Genomic DNA, 26370 nt, shown 5'->3' with positions numbered 1-26370 from the left:
TGTTTTCTGAAGCAATAAACTGACCATCTTCTTCTACACGGGAGTTTTAATGTAGCTAATTACAAACCCATCCTGTCAACTGGATTTTCTGGTGTTGTTGGTTGTTTTCTTATTGTGATAATGTTGTCATCCCCTTTTTAATTCACTGTTGGCTTTTCTTTTATAACTGTTGGCTGCTTAAATGAGCAGCAGTGCTCTCCTTTTCTCTAAACAGAATAAAGGGCTCTTTCGTGACTTGTTTTTCACTATATCCTTCCTGCAAGGGCTTTTTGGAGCTGCAGAGACAGTTCCTGTGTGCGGGTGGAGGGGAAAACAGCTCTGGCATGGCAGCACTGCCAGGGAGCACCAACGCTTGTTCTTCCAGAGCTCTTCTGGTTCCACTCCCACACTCTCCTTCTCATCCCTTGTGTTGGTGCAAGGCCTGAGTGCTCTGGCAGCTTGGTCACCGTCCTGCTGTGTGTCAGTCCTGTGGGCGCAGGCAGGGACAGGCAATGGGCACTGCTGTGACAGAGGTGGGCCCAGAACAGCCTTTCTACAGAGAAAGGTGATCTCCTCAGGGCAATACACGATGGGTTATATCTTCAAGCATATGCTTACAATAGTGTCCCACAGATTCAAACACCACTGTACAGCTGAACAGCGTGTGCATGCAGGGCTGGCACACAGCAGTGTCCTCTCACAGCCAGGCTCCTGCCAGAGACCTGCAGGACCAGCAGAGCAGGGGCTGGGCTGTGTCCCTGTGCACTGGACACCCCATAGAAGGAGCCTCAGGATATCGTCATGGACTGGCCCCTCTTAACCACCATTTCTAGCTCTGGCCTCTCTCCCCCACTCACAGAGGTTGTTCTTCCCTCCATGGAGGGACACGGAATGAGTAGGTCAGAAATTCATGTCTGCATTGTTCAGATGAGATGTGAGCACGCACATCATGGATGTGAGGTGAGATGAACCCGGGTGAACACTAACGACACTAGCTATTCCTGGGGGTTCCATGAAGGCCTGTGGGACAGTCAGTGTTTCAAGGTCACTTCACATTGGGAGTAACAGCCCATGGAAAACCACCCACTGGGATCTTCTTCCTTGAACTGAGATCCCCCTGTCCATTCCTCATGATGTGGGACATCTCAGATCGGTGCAGAGCAGGGTGACACACCACAGGGCTGAGGTGTCTCCCATCCTTGGGAGCGGCAACAGGAGGCCAAAGGAACACTGTGATTCCTGCCTCTGTGTAAAAGGGACAGACTCTGTCTCTGAGCATCCCTGGGTGCATAAGAATTCCTGAGACTGGCATTTCTGTGTGTGACTCAAGGAACAATCCCCACTGGCCCAGTGAGATTCATCTCAGCTGCTGGGACAGGCTCATTGCAAGTTCTCCTGTCTGCTCCATCACCCTTGCCCATTATGCTGGATTGTGCTTTCAAGAGTGACAGCAGAATCAGAGTCAAGTTCTGAGGTCCTCAGGAAAGGAAAATGTCAAGTCCATCTTCAAGAAGGGCCTGAAGGAGGATTTGAAGAATTAAGGGCTGGTCAGCCTACCTCTGTCCCTGAGAAGGGGATAGGCAGCATCTTCCTGCACCAGTTTCCGGGAACCTGAAGGACAAGGAAGGCATTGCTGAACCAAAAGGAGCGGAGAAAACCAATGAGTCCCAAGAAATGCTCTGGACTCATTCCAGAGCTTTAGAGCCCTGGGAATGAGCTCAGTGACAGTGCAGCCCATGCAGTTGCATCTGTGTCCCTCACTGAGCAGCACCACCAGTGTGCAGTCACTCCATGGTCCTGCAGCCAACCTGCTCTGCAGAGCATCAGTGCCAGGTTGGGGCCTTGTGGGGAGCACAGGGAAGGGGCCAGGAGCACCAGAGCAGATCAGAGGAGGGATGGGGAAGATCAGACAGGAGCTGACCTGGGCTGGAAATTGCTCTACAGAAAAAAATGCTGGTGTTCAGCTGCCCCAAGATAACACCCAGAGTTTAGGGTGCAGGGCCAGAAGTCCTTGCTGTCCTGGTGCTTCACCAGGCCTGGGAAGTAGCTGGAGAAGGATTGGTGTCCCTCACTTGCCATCTCTTAGTGCATCATCCCTCGTGAAGGGCAGAATGGAAAGCAAGTCTAGGACCCTGTGTCCGGACTTATGCTGAAGAAAGTATTCACCCAGAAGCCACATCCTTTTGCTCTGATATTTCAGTCCTGGTGCTCATCACATGTCCTTAAGACAAACTTATGCACCCCTCTTGTCAACCTTACCCCAAACGTCACCCCTAGACAAGGCTCCTGAGCTGGGGCTGAACTGGAGAACTGGGGTCCAGCTGTGACCACAGGAAGGACAAGGCCTGTCCTGGATCCTCTAACGGGGTGGCAGCCTCTGTGATCTCCACCAGCAAAGGCAGCATGCAGGAAACTGTAGACCATCCCCATGCCCATTGGAGGCCCTTAGGAAGAGTTCCTCTCTCCAAATATCCAGCCCAGCTTGTTGCGGCCTGAACAACCAGGAGAAACTGCCCGTGGACCCTCATTCTAGACTCCATCTCCTCCACCCCATACAAGCAGTGCTCTCCCCCTTGTCACTGAGGTGGTTCCAGGGACCCAAGAGCCACCTGTAGGAGGAGATGTTGGGTAGGGATATGGTGTCCTTCAGTGCTCCTCATGGTACCTCCTGCTGGGCTCTGTGCCACTGGTCACAACCCTCTGAGCCTGGATGTTCAGCCAGTTCTCAGTGGTGCTAAACAGGAACATGCCCATGAGCACATTGGGTTGCACTGGGAGGAGCGTGGCCACCCAGACAAGGGCAGTTATTGCCCATCGTGACTCAGCACTGGTGTGGTCACATCTGGAGCCGTGTGTCCCAGTGTGAGGTTCCCCATTCTGGAGGAACGGGGAGGCGCTGCCATGTGGCGAGAGAAAGTCTGGGTCATGTGTGGAGATGCTGAGAGACACAAACTTCTTTAGCCTGGTGAAGTGGAGGCTGAGGAAACGTGCTGTTTATACTGAAATTGGGTTAATTTTCTTCATACATTTTGAACCTCTCTCCTTCATAGCCAGTATAGTCTTTTGTTTAGATTTGCTATGAGAATAATGAGATAACGCTGTTTCTTACCTGGGATAGAGTTCATTTTGTCTTCTAGCAGCTTTACAGTGTTTGCCATTTGCTATGAAAGGAATGTCAGAACTCACTGATATCTTGGCTGTTATCAGGGAAACCAAGGACTTCTTTGGCCATCCAGCTGCAGATGCAGATTGGCAGGAGGGGACACAGACAGGACAGCGCCTGGATTGACATGCAGGCTGATCAATGACATATTCCCTATGATTAGCATCATGCTCAGTCTAAAGCTGGAGCCAGCTTTTAGGGCTTGTTACATCCGTTACTTTGGGTTTTCCAGCTGGTTTTGTCAGTTCCATTCAGAAGTTTCATTCTGTCAGGAGTTCGATGTCAGTTCGGCCTTTTGCCGTTCTGCCATTTTGCCGTTGGCCTTTGGGCCTTTCTGCCTGTCGCCCTTTTGCTCTCTCTTGCTGGGATGGGCTGTTCAGGACCATGGTGCTCCCTTCTGCAGGACTGGCTGCTCCGTGTGACTGGAGTTACATGAGGGATTGCACTGAGTATATTTTCTTAATTTAATTTATCTATCTCTATTTCATTTACCTTGACTATTGTCAGTGAAAGCAAGGACTTCTCTGGAGTGCAGCTGCAGGTGCAAATTGGTAGGAGAGGGCACAGACAGGACAGCACCTTGATTGACATCCAGGTCAATCAACGAGCTATTCCCTACCATTAGTGTCATGCTCAGTATAAAACTGGAGATGCCTTTTCCAGCTAGTTAGCTCAGCTTTTCTGGCTACGTTGGTTGGTTCTGTTCATTCTGTTGGGAGGTCAGTGTTAGTTCATTTTTATGACATTTTGTTGTGTTTAAGTTGGCCGTTGGGACTTTCTGCCTTTTACATTTTTGCTTTCTCTTGCTGGGATCAGCTGTTCAGGACCGGGGTGCTCCCTTCTTTTGGGTTAGCTGTTCCACATTACTGGAGATCTGTGGGGGATTGCGCTGAGTATCATTTATTTTATGTATACTTTAGTATCTGTATACTAGTAGTAGCAGTATTTTATAATTACTTTTATTGTCTTATGAATTTTATTTTCTAAGCCCACGAGTTATTCTCTTCCCTTTCAGTTCTCTCCCTTGTCCCACTTTGGGGAATAGGGGCAGGATGTGAGCAGCTATCAGGGTCTTAGTTGGTGGCTGTGGTAACACCATGACAAGAAAGGGCAGTAGTAGCTTCAGAAATCTTGAAAATCACTTTTCAAGATGATGGCAGTTTTGGTTTTTTGCTTTTTTTTGTTTGTTTGTTTTTTGTTTTTTGTTTTGTTTTTTTTTTTTTGGTGGAGGAAAACAACATGAGAAAGGAAAACCATCAGAAACTGCAGCTCTGGAGGCCTAGAGTGGGGCTCAGGATCAAGAAATGTCATTCTGAGCACAGTGCTCTGGTCATTCAAAGGGACCCTGGATCAGCCATGGCTTTGTGTTTCCAGGAACAGCTGGTGAGGATGGAGAGACAGCAGCACAGGTGGGGACACACCTGGGTGAGAACAAGGTGGGGAAGCGCATGGGGTGTCTGCAGCCTGTGGGGAAACAGCCACAGGCCTGGGACAGTGCAGGATGGACTGTGGTGGAGATGGCCAAGGGTGCTGGCAAGGCTGGATGTCCCTGAAAGACCCAAGGTCTTTGTCCTCTTGGCTATGGCTGATGTCCCTGACAAAAAGGTCTAAGAGGACACACATGGTTGTCATGGCCATGGCACCCCATTGCCTCCTTGCACTCCCAGGGAGTGTCACACCATTGTCCTGCACTGGGCATCGCACTCCCCACAGCCCCAGGAAGAACCTGAGCCACACGTGAAGGACAGGATCTCCCTTACCAGGGGCAGGGGCTCAAGGCTTGGCCATTGTCCTTCATCAAACAAACCAAGGGCTTTCTCAGCATCAGAGCTGCTGCACTTTGCCTTTGCCTGATGCAATCACAGCCTCCAATTATCTGCTCTAACGAGTCCCTGGGGAGGCTTTGTCAGTAACAGCCCTCAGTGGGGCCCATTAATGCTGCAAGGTACTTTGGAGTTTGTTCTGGCTTGGCCTTCTTGAGCAGATTCTTCAGTCTGTGCTTGGTATCTGAGGTTCATGGACTCAGCACCAACTACGCCATGGGGCTCATTAAAACACAGAAAGCCCTAACGAGCGATGTTTCTTTCCCTAATTTTCTTCAAATCATCAAGCCTTGTAGAACTAACTGGAGAGGTTTCAATGGAACACTTGCTGATGAAGATTTTAAAGAAGATTTCATAAAGGAGGTTTTTTCTTTCCAGGGTATTTTCTGTCATTTTCCAGTGTATAGAAGAAGTGACAGCAGCATTCTACACTGGACATTGATCCAGAGGGTCTCCGGAAGACATCTGGACAGGCAGGAGAACAGTCCCTTGGGGCTGGACACTGTATGGACAACCTGGCTCCTCACCCCCACCCCCAGTCTGCCGATTCCCTCATTGGTCACCAGAGATTGCATCACATTTCCTACATCAAGACTTCTCCACTGAGCTCTGCAGGAGATGCTGCAGCTCCTGTGCACCAGCTCCACCTGCTCTCCTGTGCAAACACTGCGCAGTTTAATAAACAGCAAAACACTTTCCTCAGCTGTGTGTGTAAGCTGGATCTGATGAGGTCCAGCATCCACAAGGGACGCCCACACAAGAACTGGTTTAGACAGAGAGACAGGAGAGGATAGAAATAAACACAATGAACGTGTTGACTGCCATGTTAATTAGAGCTCTGAAGAATGGGGCAAGTCTGTACCTCCCTGAAGCTCAAAGCAGAAACCAGACAGTTGAGAGGCCACTGAATGACCAAAGAGCAAGTGGAGGAGAAACCTGAGAGCACTGGGAAGGGCAAACGTCCAGACAGTGCTGGAAAGTTGTCCTGTGACAGGGACATTTAATCAGGAGAGGTGGGAATTCCTGAATGACGAGGGAGATGAAATCATAGAGTGTTGGTAATAGAAGTACAAGGGAAGACCAATATTTCTTCTCCTACCCGTAGTACATCAGTCCTCAGCTGTCTCACCATAAACAGCCAGTGCCATTTTAGGGCCCAGTGTACCTGAGGTGCTGGCCTGGGACTGGCATCTATCACACAGGACCTGGGGAGACCAGAGCACCTTGCAGTGCAGGTGGAGCCTGGGCAGGGGTTCCCGGGGCATCTACACTGGCACCAGGTGTTTCTGTCCTTGGAGCTGAAGACATTTGTGTCCTAAATCCATGCCCAGGTCTGGAGAACTCTTTCCTTTCCAAAGAAAAGAAACTCCCCTACAAAGACTTTAAAATAGATAGATAGATGATAGATAGATAGATAGATAGATAGATAGATAGATAGATAAGTAAGTAAATAAATAAGTAAATAAATGAGTAAGCAAATAAGTAAATAAGTAAGTAAATAAATAAATAAATAAATAAATACGTAAATAAGTAATTAAATAAGTAAATAAGTAAATAAATACATAAATACATACATAAATGAATACATAAAAAGAAAGAAGGAAAGAAGGAAAGAAGGAAAGAAGGAAAGAAAGAAGGAAAGAAGGAAAGAAGGAAAGAAGGAAAGAAGGAAAGAAGGAAAGAAGGAAAGAAGGAAAGAAAGAAAGAAAGAAAGAAAGAAAGAAAGAAAGAAAGAAAGAAAGAAAGAAAGAAAGAAAGAAAGAAAGAAAGAAAGAAAGAAAAGAAAGAGAGAGAGAAAGAAAGTTAGTTGACACCTTCCTTTGCTTTGGATCTTTGCCTTCAGTTCTTATTATTTTAATATCCATTGACATCAACTGACATCTGATGGGCCTGCAGGCATGAAGCCAAAATGATGTTGTGTCTTGCACAGCACCCCATGCCCTCTGAACCTTCCCTGCCCAGGACTCCTCACATGTTGCCCAGAGCGAGTCACACTGAGGTGTTGGCTGGTTCACTGGCTGAGATGTTGGTTTAGATGGTCACCTACAGCACAGGTGGATCCTGCCCCATCATCGCCTGCTCTGCTCCAGTCTGAAACAGAGCCCAACATCACAATGGGGTCATGAGAGAACTGAGGTTGAAGGGGCCTCAGGAGTCTGCAGTCCAACCTGTCACCAACTGGGTCACACCAAGGTGTTCAAGCCTTGATCCAATAAGACCTTTAGCAGGGCTAGAGAAGTGATCATCCCTTTGTACTGGGCACTGGTAAGGCTGCACCTTCAATCCTGGGGTCAGTTTTAGGCCCGTCATGGCAAGGAAGACATTGAGGTGCTGGAGAGAGTTCAGAGGAGGGTGACAAGGCTGGAGAAGGGTCTGGAGCACCAGTCTTACGAGGAGCGGTTGAGGGAGCTGGGGCTGTTCAGCCTTGAGAACAGGAGGCTGAGGAGAGACCTTATTACTCTCTACAGCTGCCTGAAAAGAGGTTTTATCATGGAGGGTGTTGACCTCTTCTCCCAAGTAGCAAGTGATAGGACAAGAGGAAATGGCCTCAAGTTGCACACGGAGAGGTTTAGATTGGATATTAGGAAAAAATTCTTCAGGGAAAGGGTTTTGAAGCAATGGAGCAGACTGCCCAGTTAGGTTGTGGAGTCACCATCACTGAATGGTGTTCAAAAGACATACAGATGAGGCTCTAGGGACATGGTTTATTGACAGAATTAGGTTAGAGTTGGACTCAATGATCCTAAGGGTCTCTTCCAACCACAATTTTTCTATGATTCCATGATAAGTCTTTTTTGCTATTTTCTTTCTCAGAGGATCATGCAGCCTCCCTGAGAGCCAGGACTTTTCTGAGGTGTTTGGGAGATGTCTCACAGTCACACCAGCCAGTTCCACCAGCCCCTGTCTGTCCCTTCCCAGACCAAACCTTTTCTCCATATCCCAACCTTCCAGGCGAGTTTCTGGGACACAGCAAATGCTGTGCTGGTCTTCTGGGCCTGTTCAGAGAGAGCAGCTTGCCAACATGTTGAATGTCTCTCTGTGCACCTCAAAGCTTTCCTGACCGTTTTTCTCCAAGCTCCACTTGCACCCAACCTTTCTGGTCCTTGAACTGTACATGAGGGGATTGATCAGAGTTATGGGGATGGTCTAGAAAAAAGACTTTGTCAAACTGTCTTGTGAAGGCTGTTCTGGGCATCCTACAGTCCTGGACGAGGGTGCTGTAGAAACCAGTGGCACAGGTGAGGTGAGAGGTCCAGGTGCAGAAGGCCTTGTGCCTGTCTACACTGGGGTAGAGCAGTGATGCATTCATGGGATGCCTATGTGAACAGGAAGGGAACAAATGGGTCCAGGAGACAAAATGCCTTCCAGCCAGTTCTTTACCCATCGCAGATACACCATCCAGGCAATGAGCTGGCACTTCTCCAGGAGATGCTGTGGGATACGGTGTCAAAGGCTTTACTGCAGTCTAAGGACACAACACCCACAGCCTGTGTGGTGGATTCACTCCCCACGACAGACTTTCCCTCATCTGCTCAGCCGGTCACCTTGTCACAGAAGGAGATCAGGCTGGTCAAGCAGGACCTGCCTTTCATCAAGCCATGCTGATTGGGCCCGATTGCTCATCTCGTGTGTGTGACCTCACAGTCCTTTGCCAGCCACTATCCTGCTGTTGGCCAATCCCCTGCAGAGGCAGAAGTGACCTCACAGTGCCTTCCACAGCCACTGGCTTCCTACTGGACTATGAGTTCCTGAGACACAGTGACCACATGGCATCGTACCCACATCACCCTCCTTGTGGTCCAGTGTGTGAGCAGATCAAACTAAGCTGCTTTCATCAAATGTATCTGATAGATTTCCTATCAAGGGTTTGAGTGGAGAAACGTTCCTCAGAGGAGCTGCTGTATTTACTCTGGGGCATTTTATATTTCCAAGGAAAAGATTCATGGAATCCTACAATAACACAGGTTGGAAGAGACCCTGAACACCATCTCTGTCCACTGACCTTTATGACACCCCAAGGAATAGCTGATGGCATTTGTGCTCACTTGGGTTCATCTGACCACATGCACACAGTGGACATGCACATGATGTGTATGTTTACATCTCATATGGGCAATGAAAACATGGACTTTTGACCTAGTGTTTCATAGAATCATAAAATTATATCATGTCCTGAATTGGAAAGGATTCACAAGGATCTTCGAGTCCAACTCCTGTCCCTGCACAGGACACCCCACAGGTCACACCGTGTGTCTGAGGACGTTGTCCCGTCTCTCCTTGAACACTGTCAGGTTGGGGCCGTGACACCTCCCTGGGGAGCCTGTTCAGTGTCCAGCACCCCTGGGGGAAGAACCTTTTCCTCATGTCCAGCCTGACCCGCCCCTGGCACATCTTCTGCCATTCCCTTGGGTATTGTCATTGGTCACCAGAGAGAATAGATCAGTACCTTCCCTACTTCTCCCCTTGTGAGGAAGCTGTAGCCACCATGAGGTCTCCTTTGAGTCTTTTTCTTCAGCTCTGATGCTCAGAAACCCCTTGGTTTGCTTTCTGAAGCAGAAAGGAGAAGCCATGAGCTCCAGGCAATGGGAAGGGGGATCCTGTCCCTCACACACGGCTCAGGGCTCTTCCTGGGACCGTGGGATGTGGGTGTGCAAGGCCCAGGGAAGGACAACACTGAAACAACAACTTCCAGTTTCCCCATGGGGCTGCAAGGAGGCACCGAGGCCCCAGTGCCATGAGGACAACATGTCTTCTCCTGGGCCTCAGTGGCAGAGACAACTGCCATGGCCAAGGGGACAGAGACCTGGGTTCTGTGGGTCCCTTCCAGCCTTACAGCGCCCTTTGCCATCTCCACCACAGGCTGTTCTACACGGTGCTACCCCTGCCCCTCTTTCCCTGCAGGCTGCAGACACCCATCTCGCTTCCTCACCTGCTCTCAGCCCAGCATTTCTGCACCTTCACTGCTGTGTCTGCACCCTCACTGGCTGTTCTTTGGAACACAAACCATGGGCTGATCCAGCTCCCTCTGGGTCACCTCTTGCACCACAGCACTGCCCTTCCAGTGACATATCTTCCTCCTCATATCCATTCCTCACCTTCCAAGTAGACTTCTTTTGTCTCTTTCCTGCTTCTTCCCACTATCAAGAAAAGCTCGACCATCTCATAAACTGCCCTTCATGCAGGGAACCCAACCTGTTAGGCTTCTTGTGGTCTTTTACCTGACCAGAGAGAAGTCACCTCGCCATGATCTTCTAAATCCCATGAGTGCTGCTGGCCTTTCTGCTTCTATGACAGACATGACCATGTCCTTGCCCATGTCCCGTCATGTTCTCAGGTGAAATGGACATGACAACCCATCTCTCTTTCTGAGTAAGACCTGTGGGCACTTGGGCAGAGGTTCTTTCCCAGCCATGTCCCTGCTGCTGGGCTGTCACCTCCAGTGACACAACTGGCCTCACTGTCCCCTTCACAGCCACATGATTCTGACTGGATTATGAGTGTCTGAGACACAACTGACCTCATAATACCGAACCCACACATCCCCCTCCTTAGCACCCAGGACCTGACCAGGACTGAACCGTGTTCTACACAGTTCTGCCCCTGCCCCTCTTTCCCACAGACTGCAGACACCCATCTCTCTTCCTCACCTTGTTCGTATTTGTCAAATATATTTTCTACTAACACCGTGAGTGAAAAGCGCTCCTCACTGGAGTGCTCCTCCTCATGTGTCTGCACCCTCACTGGCTGCTCTTTGGAACACAAACCATGGGCTGATCCAGCTCCCTCTGGGTCACCTCTTGCACCACAGCACTGCCCTTCCAGTGACATTTCTTCCTCCTCATTCCATTCCTCACCTTCCAAGTAGACTTCGTTTTTCTCTTTCCTGCTTCTTCCCACTATCAAGAAAAGCTCGACCATCTCATAAACTTCCCTTCATGCAGGGAACCCAACCCCTTAGGCTTCTTGTGGTCTTTTACCTGACCAGAGAGGTCACCTTGCCATGGTCTTCTAAATCCCATGAGTGCTGCTGGCCTTTCAGCTTCTCTGACAGACACGACCATGTCCCTGCCGATGTCCCGTCATGTTCTCAGGTGGGATGGACATGACAACCCGTCTCTCTTCCTGGGTAAGACCTGTGGGCACTTGGGCAGAGGTTCTTTCCCAGCCATGTCCCTGCTGCTGGGCTGTCACCTCCAGACACAGAACTGACCCCACTGTCCCCTTCACAGCCAAAGTCTTTCCACTCAATTATGAGTTTCAGAGACTCAACTGCCATCATAATCCCACACCCATCCATCCCCCCCTTACGGGCCACAACCTGACTAGATAAAACTATGCTTGTTTTCTCAAACTGATCAAATCTATTTCCTGCTAAAGATCTGAGAGGTGAAGCATTCTTGACAGGAATGTGAAATGTTGAAACCTTTTCTATGTCCTCTCATACCTCTTTCATTTCTTATTGTTTTCCTTCTTCCTGGTTGCTCATGGTGAATTCGCTACCTGAAGTGCAAAGCCAATCCCACACCCAGAGATGAGATCTTGTTTATTCCAGAGTTGTGCAAGTCTGGATGCTGGAATGAAACCAGCACAACAGATAGAGAAGGAACATCTATTATATACAAATGTTATCCCTACATTCAGACCCTCCCGGCAGTCCTGAAGAGCCAAGTGTTCACACATTGGCATATTGGTTACATAATCATTTTACCACTACACATGCTTGTTGAGAGAGGGTCCCGGGCTGAGCCTGGGGCTCCCATCCTGGGGATGTGTGTTTTAGTATTATAATGAGTGTAAAAGGAGCAAAGCTCATCTAAAGGATACTTTATGTAACAGTCTTGAAACAGATGTTAAAACAAGACTCAGCTAATTGTGCAGGCTCCAGAGTGTCTGCGCTGCAAGGACAGTATTCTTTGCAGGTTCTGATTAGGTGTTTTAAATGTCACTTTTATCTTTGTCAGAGCAGCAGACTGACCAAAACTGAGAAGATTTACATATTTTAGGCTAGGTTAGCTTAAGGTAGAATGGTGTTTTTGCTGACTCAGGTTCATGTCATCTCACGTACCTGATATGCATGCTCACTTCTCATCTGTACAATGCAAACATGAACCTCTCACCTACTCATTCAGTGTAATTCCATGAAGGGACAAAGACCTCTGAGCTGGAGTGAGAGGCCAGAGCTGGAAATGGTGGTTGTGAGGGGCCAGTCCATGGTGACTGACCTGGGGCTCCTTCCATGGGGTGTCCAGTGCACAGGGGCACAGCCCAGCCCCTGCTCTGCTGGTCCTGCAGGTCTCTGGCAGGAGGCCTGGCTGTGAGAGGACACTGCTGTGTGCCAGCCCTGCACACACACACTGTTCAGCTGCACACTGATGTTTCATCTGTGACCATTTACTTGCACATATGTTTGTGAGAAGGTTTGGAAGAAGAGCCAAACTTCCAGGCCCTGCCCATAGGAGATCACCTTTCTATCTGGAAAGGCTGTTATGAGGCCAGATCTGTCACAGCAGTGCCCATTGCCTGTCCCTGCCTGCGCTCACAGGACTGACACACAGCAGGACGGTGACCAAGCTGCCAGAGCACTCAGGCCTTGCACCAACACAAGGGATGAGAGGAGAGTGTGGGAGCGGAACCAGAACAGCTCTGGAAGAACAAGTGCTGCTGCTCCCTGGCAGGGCTGCCATGACAGACTCTTTTCCCTTCAACCCATTATGGGAACCATCCCTGAAGCTCTAAAAAGTCCTTGCAGGAAGGATATAGTGAAAAACAAGTCACTGAAGAGCCCTTTATTTTGTTTAAAGACAAGGAGAGCACAGCTCCTCATTTAAACAACCAGTGGCTATAAACGAAAAGCAGACAATTAGGAAAGTGGACAACAACATTATCACAATAAAAATCCTACTAACAACAACAGACAATCCAGATGAAAGGCTGGGCCAGTAGTTACATTGAAACAACTATGCAGAAGCAGATGAGCAGTTTATTGATTCAGAAAACCATCCAGTCATCAGTTTCCACAGGGCATCCTTGAGCTCCTGGTTCCTCATGCTGTAGATGAGGGGGTTCACTGCTGGAGGCACCACCGAGTACAGAACAGACACCACCAGGTCCAGGGATGGGGAGGAGATGGAGGGGGGTTTCAGGTAGGCAAACATGACGGTGCTGACAAACAGGGAGACCACGGCCAGGTGAGGGAGGCAGGTGGAAAAGGCTTTGTGCCGTCCCTGCTCAGAAGGGATCCTCAGCACGGCCCTCAAGATCTGCACATAGGACACCACGATGAACACAAAACAAATAAAAGCTAAACAGACACTGACCACAATAAGCCCAAGTTCCCTGAGGTAGGAGTGTGAGCAGGAGAGCTTGAGGATCTGGGGGATTTCACAGAAGAACTGGCCCAGGGCATTGCCCTTGCACAGGGGCAGTGAAAATGTACTGACCGTATGCAGCAGAGCATTGAGAAACCCAGTGGCCCAGGCAGCTGCTGCCATGTGGACACAAGCTCTGCTGCCCAGGAGGGTCCCGTAGTGCAGGGGTTTGCAGATGGCAATGTAGCGGTCATAGGACATGATGGTGAGAAGATAAAACTCTGCTGAAATGAAAAACAAAAACAGAAAGACCTGCACAGCACAACCTGAACAGGAAATGGCTCTGGTGTTCCAGAATGAATTTGCCATGGACTTGGGGACAGTGGTGGAGATGGAGCCCAGGTCGAGGAGGGCGAGGTTGAGCAGGAAGAAGTACATGGGGGTGTGGAGGTGCTGGTCCCAGGCTATGGTGGTGATGATGAGGCCGTTGCCCAGGAGGGCAGCCAGGTAGATGCCCAGGAAGAGCCAGAAGTGCAAGAGCTGCAGCTCCCGTGTGTCTGTGAATGGGAGGAGGAGGAACTGGGTGATGGAGCTGCTGTTGGACATTTGCTTTTCTTGAGCATGGGGCGCTGACATGAGAAAAAAAAGACAGTGAGAATCCAGGGCAGAGTTCTCTGACAAAAATCAAACCAACTCCCATAGACCCTCCCCTGTCACACACAGACACTCTTTTGTTTTTCTAGGAGTACCTTTTTCAGCACTGTGGCTGCAGCCCTGCTTGGGGCTGGAAAATGTGCAACCAAGAGCAGGGCCTCTGCCCATGGGCTCTGGATAAGTCAGCCCAGCTCTGCAGAAGTGGGGCCACAGGAATGGTGGGGACTGTCCTGGTTCTGCTACCACAGAAGGGCTGTCAGCACTTGCTTTCCCAGTGATAGGGAACAGAGAAGGTGAAGGTAGTTTAGGAGTTCCAGGTTTTTCTACACCTCCCCCATATTCACTGCAGAGTGTTGTTGGGTGTCAGAAATCCTCAGCATTTCTGCTGCACTCAGGGAGAACAGAGCGAGTCCTGTGAGACCAGAGGATGCCTGTGGGTCAGTGCAGAGTGAGGGCAGCTGCTCTGTCCCTCTGTCCTGCTCCAGCTGCCCTGGGCTGGCACCTTTCTGAGATGGGGGCTGATCACACTCCTATGTTACCCTGAAAAGCCACCAGGCACTGCTGAGAGCAGAGGGATCCACCTCAGAACATGACAGGTCTCACCCTTTCCTAAGGTCTCAGCACCCAACGTTTGGCCCCGGACACACACAGCTCATTCCCCAGCCCCACAGACTGCATTGCCCACACCCCACGGGTCAGAGCAAAGCTGGGACATGTGTGCCCATGGACATACCTGCAGGAAACGACCCACAAGATCAGGCTGTGACTCTGCAGCTGAAACTGCCATCCCCAGAGAGCCTGACAGCAAGAACAAGATCCCAACAGCAGGGACCCAGAGCAGGGGAGCAAGAAGGAAAATGCGGTGAGGGTGGGTGTGAGAGAGGCCAGGGCAGAGGCAGCCGGGCACTCAGACAGCGTCACCCTTCCCCAGCTGTGCAGCCATCTCCCAGACACCAACACTGCCGGGCAGCTGCTCTCAGCCCTGTGCTCTGCAGAGGAACTGGAGCTCTGGCTGCACAGGAGCTGGTTCATGCCTTGGAGCCCCCGGCCCTGAGGGCAGAGGCTTTGCTGGGTGGGACAGGAGGCCAGGGGGCTGCTCACAGGAGGGATCTGCACTGCAGGGGATCACAGGGACTTTTCTCTGTTCTCCCTCCCATAACCATTCCGGGTTTGGTTTCCTCTCGTTTCTGATCATTTCCCTGCTGCCTGGAGATTCTCCCTCTGGGAGGTGTTTCCCTGTCCATGTCTCTTCCCTGTCAGTGCTCACAGACCATTCCACCCTCTGTGCCCCTGGCCCTACAGATCCTGCCTGTTCACAGGGCACTGCCTGCGGGCATCTTCATGTTTGCAGGCTGGAAATGAGATCACAGATAAAGTGTAAGGTGTCCAGCAAAGGTGATGCTGGTTCTGCATAGGCAAAGGAGAGGCAAGGCATGCCAGGATTCTCTTGAAGACCTACTGCAGTTCATGTGTCTCAAGTATTTGTTTAAAATTAAGAACTGCCTTAATCACCACCCATTCCCCAGAGTAGGAGACTGAAAACACAGCCTCGGGGAGGTTCCCTATCTTTGTAGTACTCTTTGTCTTCTTCTCCTTGAAACCTCCTCTTGTCAATATTCTGGAATGAGTTGGAGCTGTGAGCAGCCCCGACCCACAGAGAACCCAGCAGCAGAAGGACCCTGCCCTGCCGGGGTTCACTCCTTCCCCCCACAGCTTCTCCCCTCAGTGTTGTTGGGCTCTCCTGGGCAGGCTGAGCACTGACCCTGGCAGGCGACAGAGTCCCTGCCCGGCACAGCCCTGGGGTGCCGGGACCCTGCTCTGCAGGACAGCCCTGGGCACCCCTGGGTGCACATTGACATTTTCACCCCACAGCCACCCTGGGGAGAACGCAGCATTCATGTCTTGTCACTGACAGTGCAGAAAGCAATCCCTGCTCTGCAGCACATCCTCCTCGCTGATCAGAGAATCTCTGAGAGCTGTACTTACATCTCTCGCAGGCTCTGCAATGTGACAGCTTTCTGAGATCCTACCATGATTTGCAGATTCAATGCCCTGAAGCCACAGGCTTCATATCTGAGTGGATTTCATTTCCAGTGAACTCTCAGCATCCTCCCAGCCCAGACTGCGTTTCCCTCTCTCTGCCTGGCTCCTGTGCCCTCGGTGCTGCAGGCAGAGCCCTCAGCCCTGCTGCGTGTGCAGAGGAGCTGCTCCTGGGCAGAGCTGTCTCTCTGCAGCGCTGCCGCTGCCATGAGCTCCCTGTGTCCCAGGAGCCCAGCCCAGCTCAGCAGCACAGGAGCAGCCCAAGGCGCTTTAATGACTCCTCTGGGGGGTTTGGGGCTGAGTCCATGGACCTCAGACCCTGCGGGGAAGCTGAAGAAACTTCTCAAGAAGTCAAAGTCAGATGCAAACTCCAAAGTTTTCTGTAATATAAACGGGTCCCACTGAGGGACACAACTGAAGAACTGATCCCAGAGTTTGGTTAGAGCAGAAAACTGGAGGCAGTGATGACAGGTCAGGAAAAACAATGTAAAGGACTCTCTGATGCTGAGTAAACCTGGATGTGTTTCATTAACCAGAGGACTAAGCCCTGACCCCCAACCCTGGGGAGTCAGATCCTGTCCCTCCCATGCTGCCCAGCGCCCTTCCTGGGACAGTGTGATGTGGGGCTGTGCAAGGCCAAAGGCAGGACTATGGTCCCACACCTCCCAGGTTCCTGGCTGGGGACAAGGAGGGTTTTGCAGCTCATTGACAACATCTTCCTGACACGGGTGACTGAGGAGCCAGTGAGGTGAGGTGCCCTGTGGGACTTCACACTTACAAACCAGAAAGACTTGGTCAGGATGGAACAGTCAGGGATGGGAAAGTGGAGCTGAGGCTCCTGGGAGATGATCACAAGGCCAAGAGCAGGATTTCAGAAGAGCAAGCACTGGCCTGCTGAGGGACCAGCTCGAGTCCTGTGGGATATGACCTTGGTGTCTGCAGAGCTTTTCTCTCACATCTCCTCCCTCCTCTCTCCCACCTGCTGTTGTGCAGCGTTTTTTACCCTTTCTCAAATACAATATCCCAGAGGTGCTGCCGGCATCACTGTGTGGCTCAGATTTGGCAAGGAGTGGGTCCATCTTGGAGCAGCTGAAATCGGCTCTGCCTGACATTGGTCAAACTCCTGTTGTCTCTCAGAGCGGTGACAACTGTAGCACACCCACAATCACCCCCAGTTCCAAGACTTTGCCATGTAAACACAGTACAGGGTGACAACATGTTGTGTGCTACAAATCACTTGATCATGGAGAAGAAATGGATCTTCTGTCAGCAACTCGAGCAAATCACCAGTGAATGAGTACGTTCCTATGGGGAACTGTAATTGCCCTGACATTCACTGGCCAGGCAAAGCTGCAGCTGCCAACAGTCCAAAGGATCTTGGGCCAACTGCTTAACACATCTGCCTGATGGGCCAACAAGGGTGATGCTCATCTGGATCTGGAACTGGAAAACAAGGAAGAGCTGGTGAGGGATGTGAACATCAGTGTCCACCTTGGCTGTTGTGAGCAGGACACAGAGGGGTCCCAGGCACCAGAGGGGAGGGAGGAAGGCCAGCAGCAGAGCACAGGCTGGTGGAATCCAGAGGAGAAGACTTTGACTTACTGGGGGATAGTGGGCAAAGTGGTGACATGGAAGTGGATCTGAAGGGTGAAGGAGCTCAGGAAATCTGATAATCCTTAAAGGACAGGCTGCTCCAAGCACAAGAATGATCTCTCCAAGTACCCATGAACAGAAGCATTTATCTCATGAGGCTGCTTGTCTGACCTGATGGAGCTGCAGGGCAAAAAGGCAGCACACAGGAGGTCGGAGCAGGGGAAGCTGCAAAGGAGGAATTTAGAAACCTTGTCCATGGATGTGGAGATGATGCCAAAGCTGCTCTGGACTTGATACCTGCACGGGAAGGGCAGCAAGATGAGCTGACAGAGCTTCACTTGCAGTAAGAGAATAGACAGGGTGAACGTGGGCCTGCTGCTGAACTTCATAAGAGTAGAATCAGACGGGACTGAGGTTCTTCATGGCTTCGTTGCCTCCATCTTCACCAGCAAGGTCTCCTGGGACTTGGTTCCTGAAGGCAGGAGTCTGGAGAACACCCAGCAGTGGATGGGGCTCAAGTCAGGGGTGACCTGAGCAAACTCAAACACCGTTACAGAACAGGAGATGGGTCACTTGACCAGCTCCTGAACACAAGTATCACTGTGCTGTGGCACCTGAGATTGCCAGGAACGCCCACCTCTTGGTCCAGAGGAGTGTAACTCCTCTTGAGGTGTCCTGGCCTGTCTCCTCACTCATATGGTGATTTAGTTACGCATTTTTCTGACAAATTCAGTCTCTACTAGGAGACACTCCACATCAATGTGAACTGGAGGCTGCTCATTCCACCTGTTCTGGAAAGAGAGGGAAGGGCGAGCAGGGAAGGAAATAGAAGAAATTTGGCTCTATTGCTATTTATTTTAGAAATGGTCTCTGTTTGGCTATTCCTGAAGTCTCTCTAGTCATCCACACCAAACTTGCAGTCTTTAGGAAAATGATGCACAGAGCCTTGGCTTGTAAGAGCATTTTCGATGTTCATGAGCCCTCTGGTGCCATTATCCTGAATTGCAGATGCTGAAAGAATGAACAAACCTCTAATGAAGTGAAAGGCAGAAGCAAACCCCAAGTTTCTGAGGGTGTTTGGGACCCCATGAAGGATCATCACTGACACAGCTGTGAAGGAAACAACCAGTGCATGTCCCTGTCCCTGGAGTCTGGTGAAGGAAAGACTTGGAGACACTGGTTACAGGTGGTGAAGGGGATGTGAAGGTGGCTCTGATGCCATGTCAGCCCTTCATGTCTATCATCAGGATGACTGAGCCCTAACCCCAGGACCAGGCAAAGGAGACCCCTTCTCTCTTACATTTCTCAGGCTCTGCCTGTGGTCACTGGGAGGGTATTTGTGTTTTGGGGGTGCGTTTGGTGCCAAGTGCTGTTGCTTTAACCACAAGGCTCTGGTTTCTGAGGATTTGGCAATGCCTGTGAGGTCCTCAAAACTCATTCACCTTCTTTCAAACACCTGGCAATGGTCACAAATCACCTGAGCTGTCCCAGTCCCAAATTTGCTCAAATCCTCAATTTGGATCCATGCCCCAGCATTGAAATGCACACGTTCCTTCTGCTGCTGCCCTAAAATAAAAAAAAAAAATCAGCTTATTCCACATTAGCGTGACCAGCCCATGCTCTCCAGGTCCTCTTCTTGCCTTTAACGCAGTTTCTGCTACGCATAGACTACTGTCTTCCTGCACTCCCATGTGTCTCACAAACCTTTCACTCTTGTTGTTCTGTAATGGGCCAGCGCTCCAGGAGGTTGGTGCTTCCTCCAGGTTCATGGATGATTCCTGAGGACCATCCAAGTGTGGGCAGTGTAAGAGAGGAGCAGAGCAGGGTCAGCTCATGGGCCATGACTGAGCACAGCCACCCCAGCAGCAGCCATTCCCCATCTCCCAGGCACAGCCATGCCCACAGCATGCAAATGGCACTGCCATATATGATTAGTCTGAAGGAACCCTACCCCCAAAAATCCTCCTCCTATTCCCCCTCCACCCACAAACATCAGCCACATTCCACTTGTGGCTCAGACATGGTTGTGAGGATTTGCTGAAGTCATCAGCCATCACCCTTTTCTACCCCACATCCCCTGACCCTCACCCACACCACACATGGCCAGTCACTGCTGCTCAGGGGCTCTCGCTCTTCAATAGAGGCCTCGAGCATGGTTCTTGGTGCTCCCTGGTGCTTGTTATAATCCTCCTCGCTCCCTCCAGAGCTCATGGTGAGATTTCTTGCTCATGACAGGCCCTTTGTAACCATCTCTTATGAAATGGCCATCTTTTTGTGATCATCTGTGCAGGTGTTACCACAGAAAAGCATCCAATATATAAAAATCTGATAGCAAGTGAAATGCAATAAAACCTGGCTGAGCCAGCCCCATAGCTGTATCTTTCCAGCAAGGAGTTTCTCCTGAGAAAGGGATTCAGCCTCTGTCATTCTCTGCAGAGGCACATGAGCAGTGTCCATGCACCTGGGGACACAAAGGGTGACTTTTGCCAGACCACACTTTATCAGAACCACTTAGATATATCCCTATGGATGACCCCATCAAACCTTAGAGTGCAGCAAAGATTGGAGCTGCGAGCTCTCTTCATCTGCCCTGTGTGACACATGTAAAATAAACTAACCCCATCAAAACATTGCTTTTGATTCTCTTCACAACCTGAAGCACCATAAGGGTCAGAATTTGAGCCAGGATTCCCAATGAGGACTCACACGTCCTGCTCTTCAATTTTAGGTGTTCACTGGAATCTCAGCAGACATGTCACGCTGATATCTGGGGTCAAGGAGCTGGTCAAGTGTCTCATCTCCATTTCTGTAACGGTGGCTTTTCAGCCTGGCTGATGTGCAGACTCTGTACATGGATGCTGACACCTCTTGAACAACCTGCTCTGAAAGGATGAACAAGGTGGTGTGTTCCTTCTGCAAGGGTATTAGGACGGCAAAAAAGTCCCTCGGTTGGGGCAAATGAAAAGGGATGGAAAAGATGTGGTCAGAACTGTTTAGGATTACTTGTAAAAGCAGCCCTGCACCTCATGTGAATGATTCATGTGCTCAGGGAGAACCTGAGAGCTTTGTCTAAACTGAAAACATAAAGGAGAAGGAAGGACAACGTCATTCAGGCTCAAAGGGACCTCATGAGGTGTCTTGACCAACCTCCTGCTCACAGCAGGGTCAGACCAGATTACTCAGGGCTTGATCCAAACACATCTTGGTCAGTTTCTGGGACAGAGTGAGTGCGCACTCCTGGGAAACAGCTTCCAGTGCTGGACTGTCCTCATGACTGGAAAGTTTCTCCCTTTCTACAGCACCTTTCCAAGCCCAACCATCCAGATTGTTTTTTACTCATCTACTTGCACACTGACACAGACCATAATATCCCACCTTGTACACAAGAATATTGTGGGGGATGATGCTGGATTCCTTGCTGACTTCCAGGTAACAGACCACCACTGCTCTGCCCACGTCCACAACCCTGTCCTTTCCTCACAGAAAGCAAAGAGGATGGACAGACACAACCTGCCCTGGGTAAACCCTGTCACCTTCTCTTCCTGACACCCAGAAATGGGGTCCCAGTGGACATGCTCTGGGGCACAGCCCTTAGTTTCCCTGCTCACCCATTGGCCATTTTGAAAAGTGCACACACTGTGTGAGCCAGTGGTCAGGGAGTCCCCCCAGTCTCCATGAGCTTTCCAAGATGGTGGAGAGTGGCTTCATTGTGACATCGTCCTGCTGTCCCAGCTCCTGGGATGCTGCCCCTGCTGTCCCATAGACTGGAAAGGATTGTGTTAGTTCCAGTGACCCTGACTTGATCCACATCCACTGCTGGTTGTTCTGCAGATTCCCGTCTCACGTCACAGAGGCCTGGGACACATGCCTGGTGAAGAGGGAGGACAAGAGGACACAGGGATTCTCACCTCTTTCCCTTATTAAATTCATCAGTGGCCACACAGTGACTTTGTTTCTCGTTTAACTGTTCCTGCAGTAGCAGCAGCTCATTATGGGGCCCTTGAATTGCCTTCCAGGTCTAGACTGAGTTCTGATCTGGACTGTTGCTGTGCTTGGAGCTGCTGTCCTTGCAGACCAGATGAACTCACTCCTGCCACCCTGCCTGGCAGTTCATTCCATCCGTGTCACAGCTCTGTCTGCAGCACTGACAGCTCCAGCTCCCCAGTCAGGTCCCTGGCTGAGGACATTGCCTCACATCTGGGCTGAACCACCCCAGCTGTGGCACCAGCCCAGCTCTGACCTGCCACAAGGAAACCTGGTACCAAGTGTCCAAGAGCCCATGTGTGCAAAGGCTTTGCTGCAGAGCACAGACTTGACATGGCCAGAGATTGATGAATGTCTCTCTAGACCTTGGAGTATAAAACGAGAGCAAAATGCCAGAACTCATTCAACTGAAGCTATTCCTCCCCCGGCTTGGAGGAATTAGATCCTTTGCTGTAATATTGCTGGTGTCCTGTCTAATGATGGGACAAGAAAAGTTGATTCTCATACTAATTCATTGTTTAATACAAAGAACACACTGATGTGTCTCTTCAGAGGAGAGAGAATAAACATCACTGATTACTTCAGGTTGTTTGAAAGGATGTGCTCCTGGAGCCCCAGGGACACCTGGAGGAGCCCAGAGGGGACAGAGAAAGGGACATCATGGGCTGCTCCTGTGCTGCTGAGCTGGGCTGGGCTCCTGGGACACAGGGAGCTCATGGAAGCGGCAGCGCTGCAGAGAGACAGCTCTGCCCAGGAGCAGCTCCTTGCACACGCAGCAGGGCTGAGGGCTGTGCCTGCAGCACCGAGGGCACAGGAGCCAGGCAGAGGGAGGGAAACACAGTCTGGGCTGGGAGGATGCTGAGAGATCAGCAGAAACCGAATCTTCTCATATATGAAGCCTGTGGCTGCAGGGCATTGCATCTGCAAATCTTGGTAGGATCTCAGAAAGCTGTCACATTGCAGAGCCTGCGAGAAATGTAAGTACAGATCTCAGAGATTCTCTGATCAGAGGAGAGGATGTGCTGCAGAGCAGGGATTGCCTTCTGCACTGTCAGAGTGACAAGACGTGAATGCTGCGTTCTCCCCAGGGTGGCTGTGGGGTGTAAATGTAAATGTGCAGGCAGGGGTGCCCAGGGCTGTCCTGCAGAGCAGGGTCCCTGCACCCCAGGGCTGTGCCGGGCAGGGACTCTGCTGCCTGCCAGGGTCAGCGCTCAGCCTGCCTGGGAGATCCCAACAACACTGAGGGGAGAAGCTGTGGGGGGAAGGAGCGGACCCCGGCAGGGCAGGGTCCTTCTGCTGCTGGGTTCTCCGTGGATCGGGGCTGCTCACAGCTCCAGCTCGTTCCAGAATATTGACAAGAGGAGGTTTCAAGGAGCAGAAGAAGACAAAGAGTACTACAAAGATAAGGAACCTCCCAGAGTCCGTGTTTTCAGTTTCCTACTCTGGGGAATGGGTGGTGATTAAGGCAGTTTCTAATTTTAAACAAATACTTGAGACACATGAACTGCAGTAGGTCTTCAAGAGAATCCTGGCATGCCTTGCCTCTCCTCTGCCTATGCAGAACAAGCATCACCTTTGCTGGACACCTTACACTTAATCTGTAATCTGTTTTCCAGCCTGCAAACAGGAAGATGCCCCCAGGCAGTGCCCTGTGAACAGGCAGGATCTGTAGGGCCAGGGGGAGGGCACAGACGGTGGGATGGTCTGTGAGCACTGACAGGGAAGACACATGGACAGGGAAACATCTCCCAGGGGGAGAATCTCCAGGCAGCAGGGAAATGATCAGAAATGAGAGAAAACTAAACCCGGAATTGTTATGGGAGGGAGAAGAGAGAAAAGTCCCTGTGATCCCCTGCGGTGCAGATCCCTCCTGTGAGCAGCCCCCTGGCCTCCTCTCCCACCCAGCAAAGCCTCTGCCCTCAGGGCCGGGAGCTCCAAGGCATGAAGCAGCTCCTGTGCAGCCAGAGCTCCAGTTCCTCTGCAGAGCACAGGGGCTGAGAGCAGCTGCCCGGCAGTGTTGGTGTCTGGGAGGTGGCTGCACAGCTGGGGAAGGGTGACGCTGTCTGAGTGCCCGGCTGCCTCTGCCCTGGCCTCTCTCACACCCACCCTCACCGCATTTTCCTTCTTGCTCCCCTGCTCTGGGTCACTGCTGTTGGGATCTTGTTCTTGCTGTCAGGCTCTCTGGGGATGGCAGTTTCAGCTGCAGAGTCACAGCCTGATCTTGTGGGTCCTTTCCTGCAGGTGTGTCCATGGGCACACGTGTCCCAGCTTTGCTCTGACCTGTGGGCTGTGGGCAATGCAGTCTGTGGGTCTGGGGAATGAGCTGTGTGTGTCCTGGGCTAAATGTTGGATGCTGAGACCTTAAGAAAGGGTGAGACCTGTCATGGTCTCAGGTGGATCCCTCTGCTCTCAGCAGTGCCTGGTGGCTTTTCAGGGTAACATGGGAGTGTGATCAGCCTCCATCTCAGACAGGTGCCAGCCCAGGGCAGCTGGAGCAAGAGAGAGGGACAGAGCAGCTGCCCTCACTCTGCACTGACCCACAGGCACCCTCTGGTCTCGCAGGACTCGCTCTGTTCTCCCTGAGTGCAGCAGAAATGCTGAGGGTTTCTGACACCCAAGAACACTCCCCAGGGTGGGAGGGGAGAAGGAGCTGTAGAAACCCCAAACCTCTCCAACTCAGTTTCTCAGGCCTGGGGGTACAGATGCTGACACTCCCTTCTGCACCAGGAGCGGTTCCAGCTGACAAAGCTGAACCCCAGGACTAGCCCCTGCCCACCCAATCACACAGGGCCAGGCTGACTCCTCAAGAGCCCCTGGGCAGAGACCCTGCTCTTCATTGCACACTCATCAAGCACCAATGAGGGCTCCAGCCAGGACGTTCTCCTGAAAAATAATAAAGTGGGTCTTTTTGTGTGAAGGGATGGGAGAGACTTTGGGAAATGGCTTTGGTTGTTCCCATAGAATTCTCAATCTAAACCTTTTCCTCCTTGCACAGGTCCTCATGCCCACAGGCAGCCAATGTCCAACAGCAGCTCCATCACCCAGTTCCTCCTCCTGCCGTTCACAGACACACGGGAGCTGCAGCTCTTGCACTTCTGGCTCTTCCTGGGCATCTACCTGGCTGCCCTCCTGGGCAACGGCCTCATCATCATCACCATAGCCTGGGACCAGCACCTCCACACCCCCATGTACTTCTTCCTGCTCAACCTCGCCCTCCTCGACCTGGGCTCCATCTCCACCACTGTCCCCAAGTCCATGGCCAATTCCCTCTGGAACACCAGGGCCATCTCCTACACAGGATGTGCTGCCCAAGTGTTTCTGGTTGTCTTTTTAGCTTCAGCAGAGTTTTTTCTTCTCACCATCATGGCCTATGACCGCTATGTTGCCATCTGCAAACCCCTGCACTATGGGACCCTCCTGGGCAGCAGAGCTTGTGTCCACATGGCAGCAGCTGCCTGGGCCACTGGGTTTCTCAATGCTCTGCTGCACACAGCCAATACATTTTCACTGCCCCTGTGCAAGGGCAATGCCCTGGGCCAGTTCTTCTGTGAAATCCCCCAGATCCTCAAGCTCTCCTGCTCAGACACCTACCTCAGGGAAGTCTGGGTTCTTGTGATTTCTTTCTCAGTGGCATTCAGCTGTTTTGATTGCATCTGTTTCTCCTATGTGCAGATCTTGAGGGCCGTGCTGAGGATCCCCTCTGAGCAGGGACGGCACAAAGCCTTTTCCACCTGCCTCCCTCACCTGGCCGTGGTCTCCCTGGTTGTCAGCACTGTCATATTTTCCCACCTGAAGCCCCCTTCCATCTCCTCCCCATCCCTGGATCTGGTGGTGTCTGTTCTGTACTCGGTGGTGCCTCCAGCAGTGAACCCCCTCATCTACAGTATGAGGAACAAGGAGATCAAGAATTCAGTGGGGCAACTAATGAATGGCTGTTTTATGAAGCAATAAACTGCCCATAATCTTCTGCATAGCATATATAATGTAAATCATTTTCTCACTAAATGGTTGTGCCCATGTCCACTGGACACCTAGAGAACCTGCTGCAGGTCAATCATCATGGACTGGCCTCTCACAACCACCATTTCCATCACTGGCTTCTCACTTCAGCTTGAAGAGGTTCTTTGTCCCTCCCTGGCAGCACAACTAATGAGTAGGTCAGACGTCCATGTTTGCATTGTGTAAACAAGATGTAAACAAATGCACAAAGTGCTTCTGAGGTGATGAACCCCAGTGAGCAGAAACACCATCAGCTGTTCTTTGGGGTTCCATGAAGGTCAGTGGGACAGACAGTGTCTTGATGTGATTTCATGTTGAGAGGAACATCCCTTGGGGAACCACCTGAATGTAGCACTGGGATGTGCTTCCTGGAACAGAAGATCCCGTGTCCATTCTTCATGCCATGAGGCATCTCATGTTAGTGCAGAGTAGGGTGACAAATGGCAGGGCTGAGGTGCCACCCAGCCTCCTGGGGTGGCAGCAGGAGGTCAGAGAGACACAGTGACTCCTGCACCTGTTTGTACAAGGGAAACACTCTGTCTCTCAACATCCATGGGTGCATAAGGAGTCCATGGTGAGGTTACTTCGCTCTGGTCAGGCTAAAGACCACAAGAAGTCTGACGGGTTGGGGTCCCTGCCTGCAGAGCAGTTTCTGAGATAGTCAAGCTTTCCATGGTAGTGGGAAGAGGCCGGAGAGGGGAAAAAATAATAACTGAAAAGGACAACTTGGGAGGTGCATTCTGGATATCAGGAGGAAGAAACGTCAGTGGAAGGGCAGTGCTGCGGTGCAGGAGGTCACCCAGAGGCAGTCGGGATCAGCCCATGG

General features: G+C 51.1%; 2 protein-coding genes across 2 annotated transcripts in view; one reads left to right on the top strand and one right to left on the bottom strand.

Moving 5' to 3' along the window:
- Positions 1-12923: 12923 nt before the first annotated feature.
- The window catches only part of LOC309452413 (olfactory receptor 14A16-like), a gene marked incomplete at both ends in the record, with an annotated part of 95832 nt that continues 82385 nt past the window's right edge, over positions 12924-26370 (bottom strand). The window contains one exon of the mRNA XM_082077041.1: positions 12924-13148. Coding sequence (XP_081933167.1) covers positions 12924-13148 — 225 coding nt within the window. The remainder of the gene's footprint in view (positions 13149-26370) is intronic.
- On the top strand, positions 24564-25496 carry LOC309452403 (olfactory receptor 14A16-like; the record flags this gene model as incomplete). The annotated part of the gene is made up of 1 exon (XM_082077034.1): positions 24564-25496. One exon carries the CDS (start codon positions 24564-24566, stop codon positions 25494-25496), a length of 933 nt encoding a protein of 310 aa, XP_081933160.1.

This window comes from Streptopelia decaocto (assembly GCF_964273445.1).
Source record: "Streptopelia decaocto genome assembly, contig: HAP1_SCAFFOLD_107, whole genome shotgun sequence".
Classification (NCBI taxonomy): domain Eukaryota; kingdom Metazoa; phylum Chordata; class Aves; order Columbiformes; family Columbidae; genus Streptopelia; species Streptopelia decaocto.
This window is presented reverse-complemented; position numbering and strand designations above follow the sequence as displayed.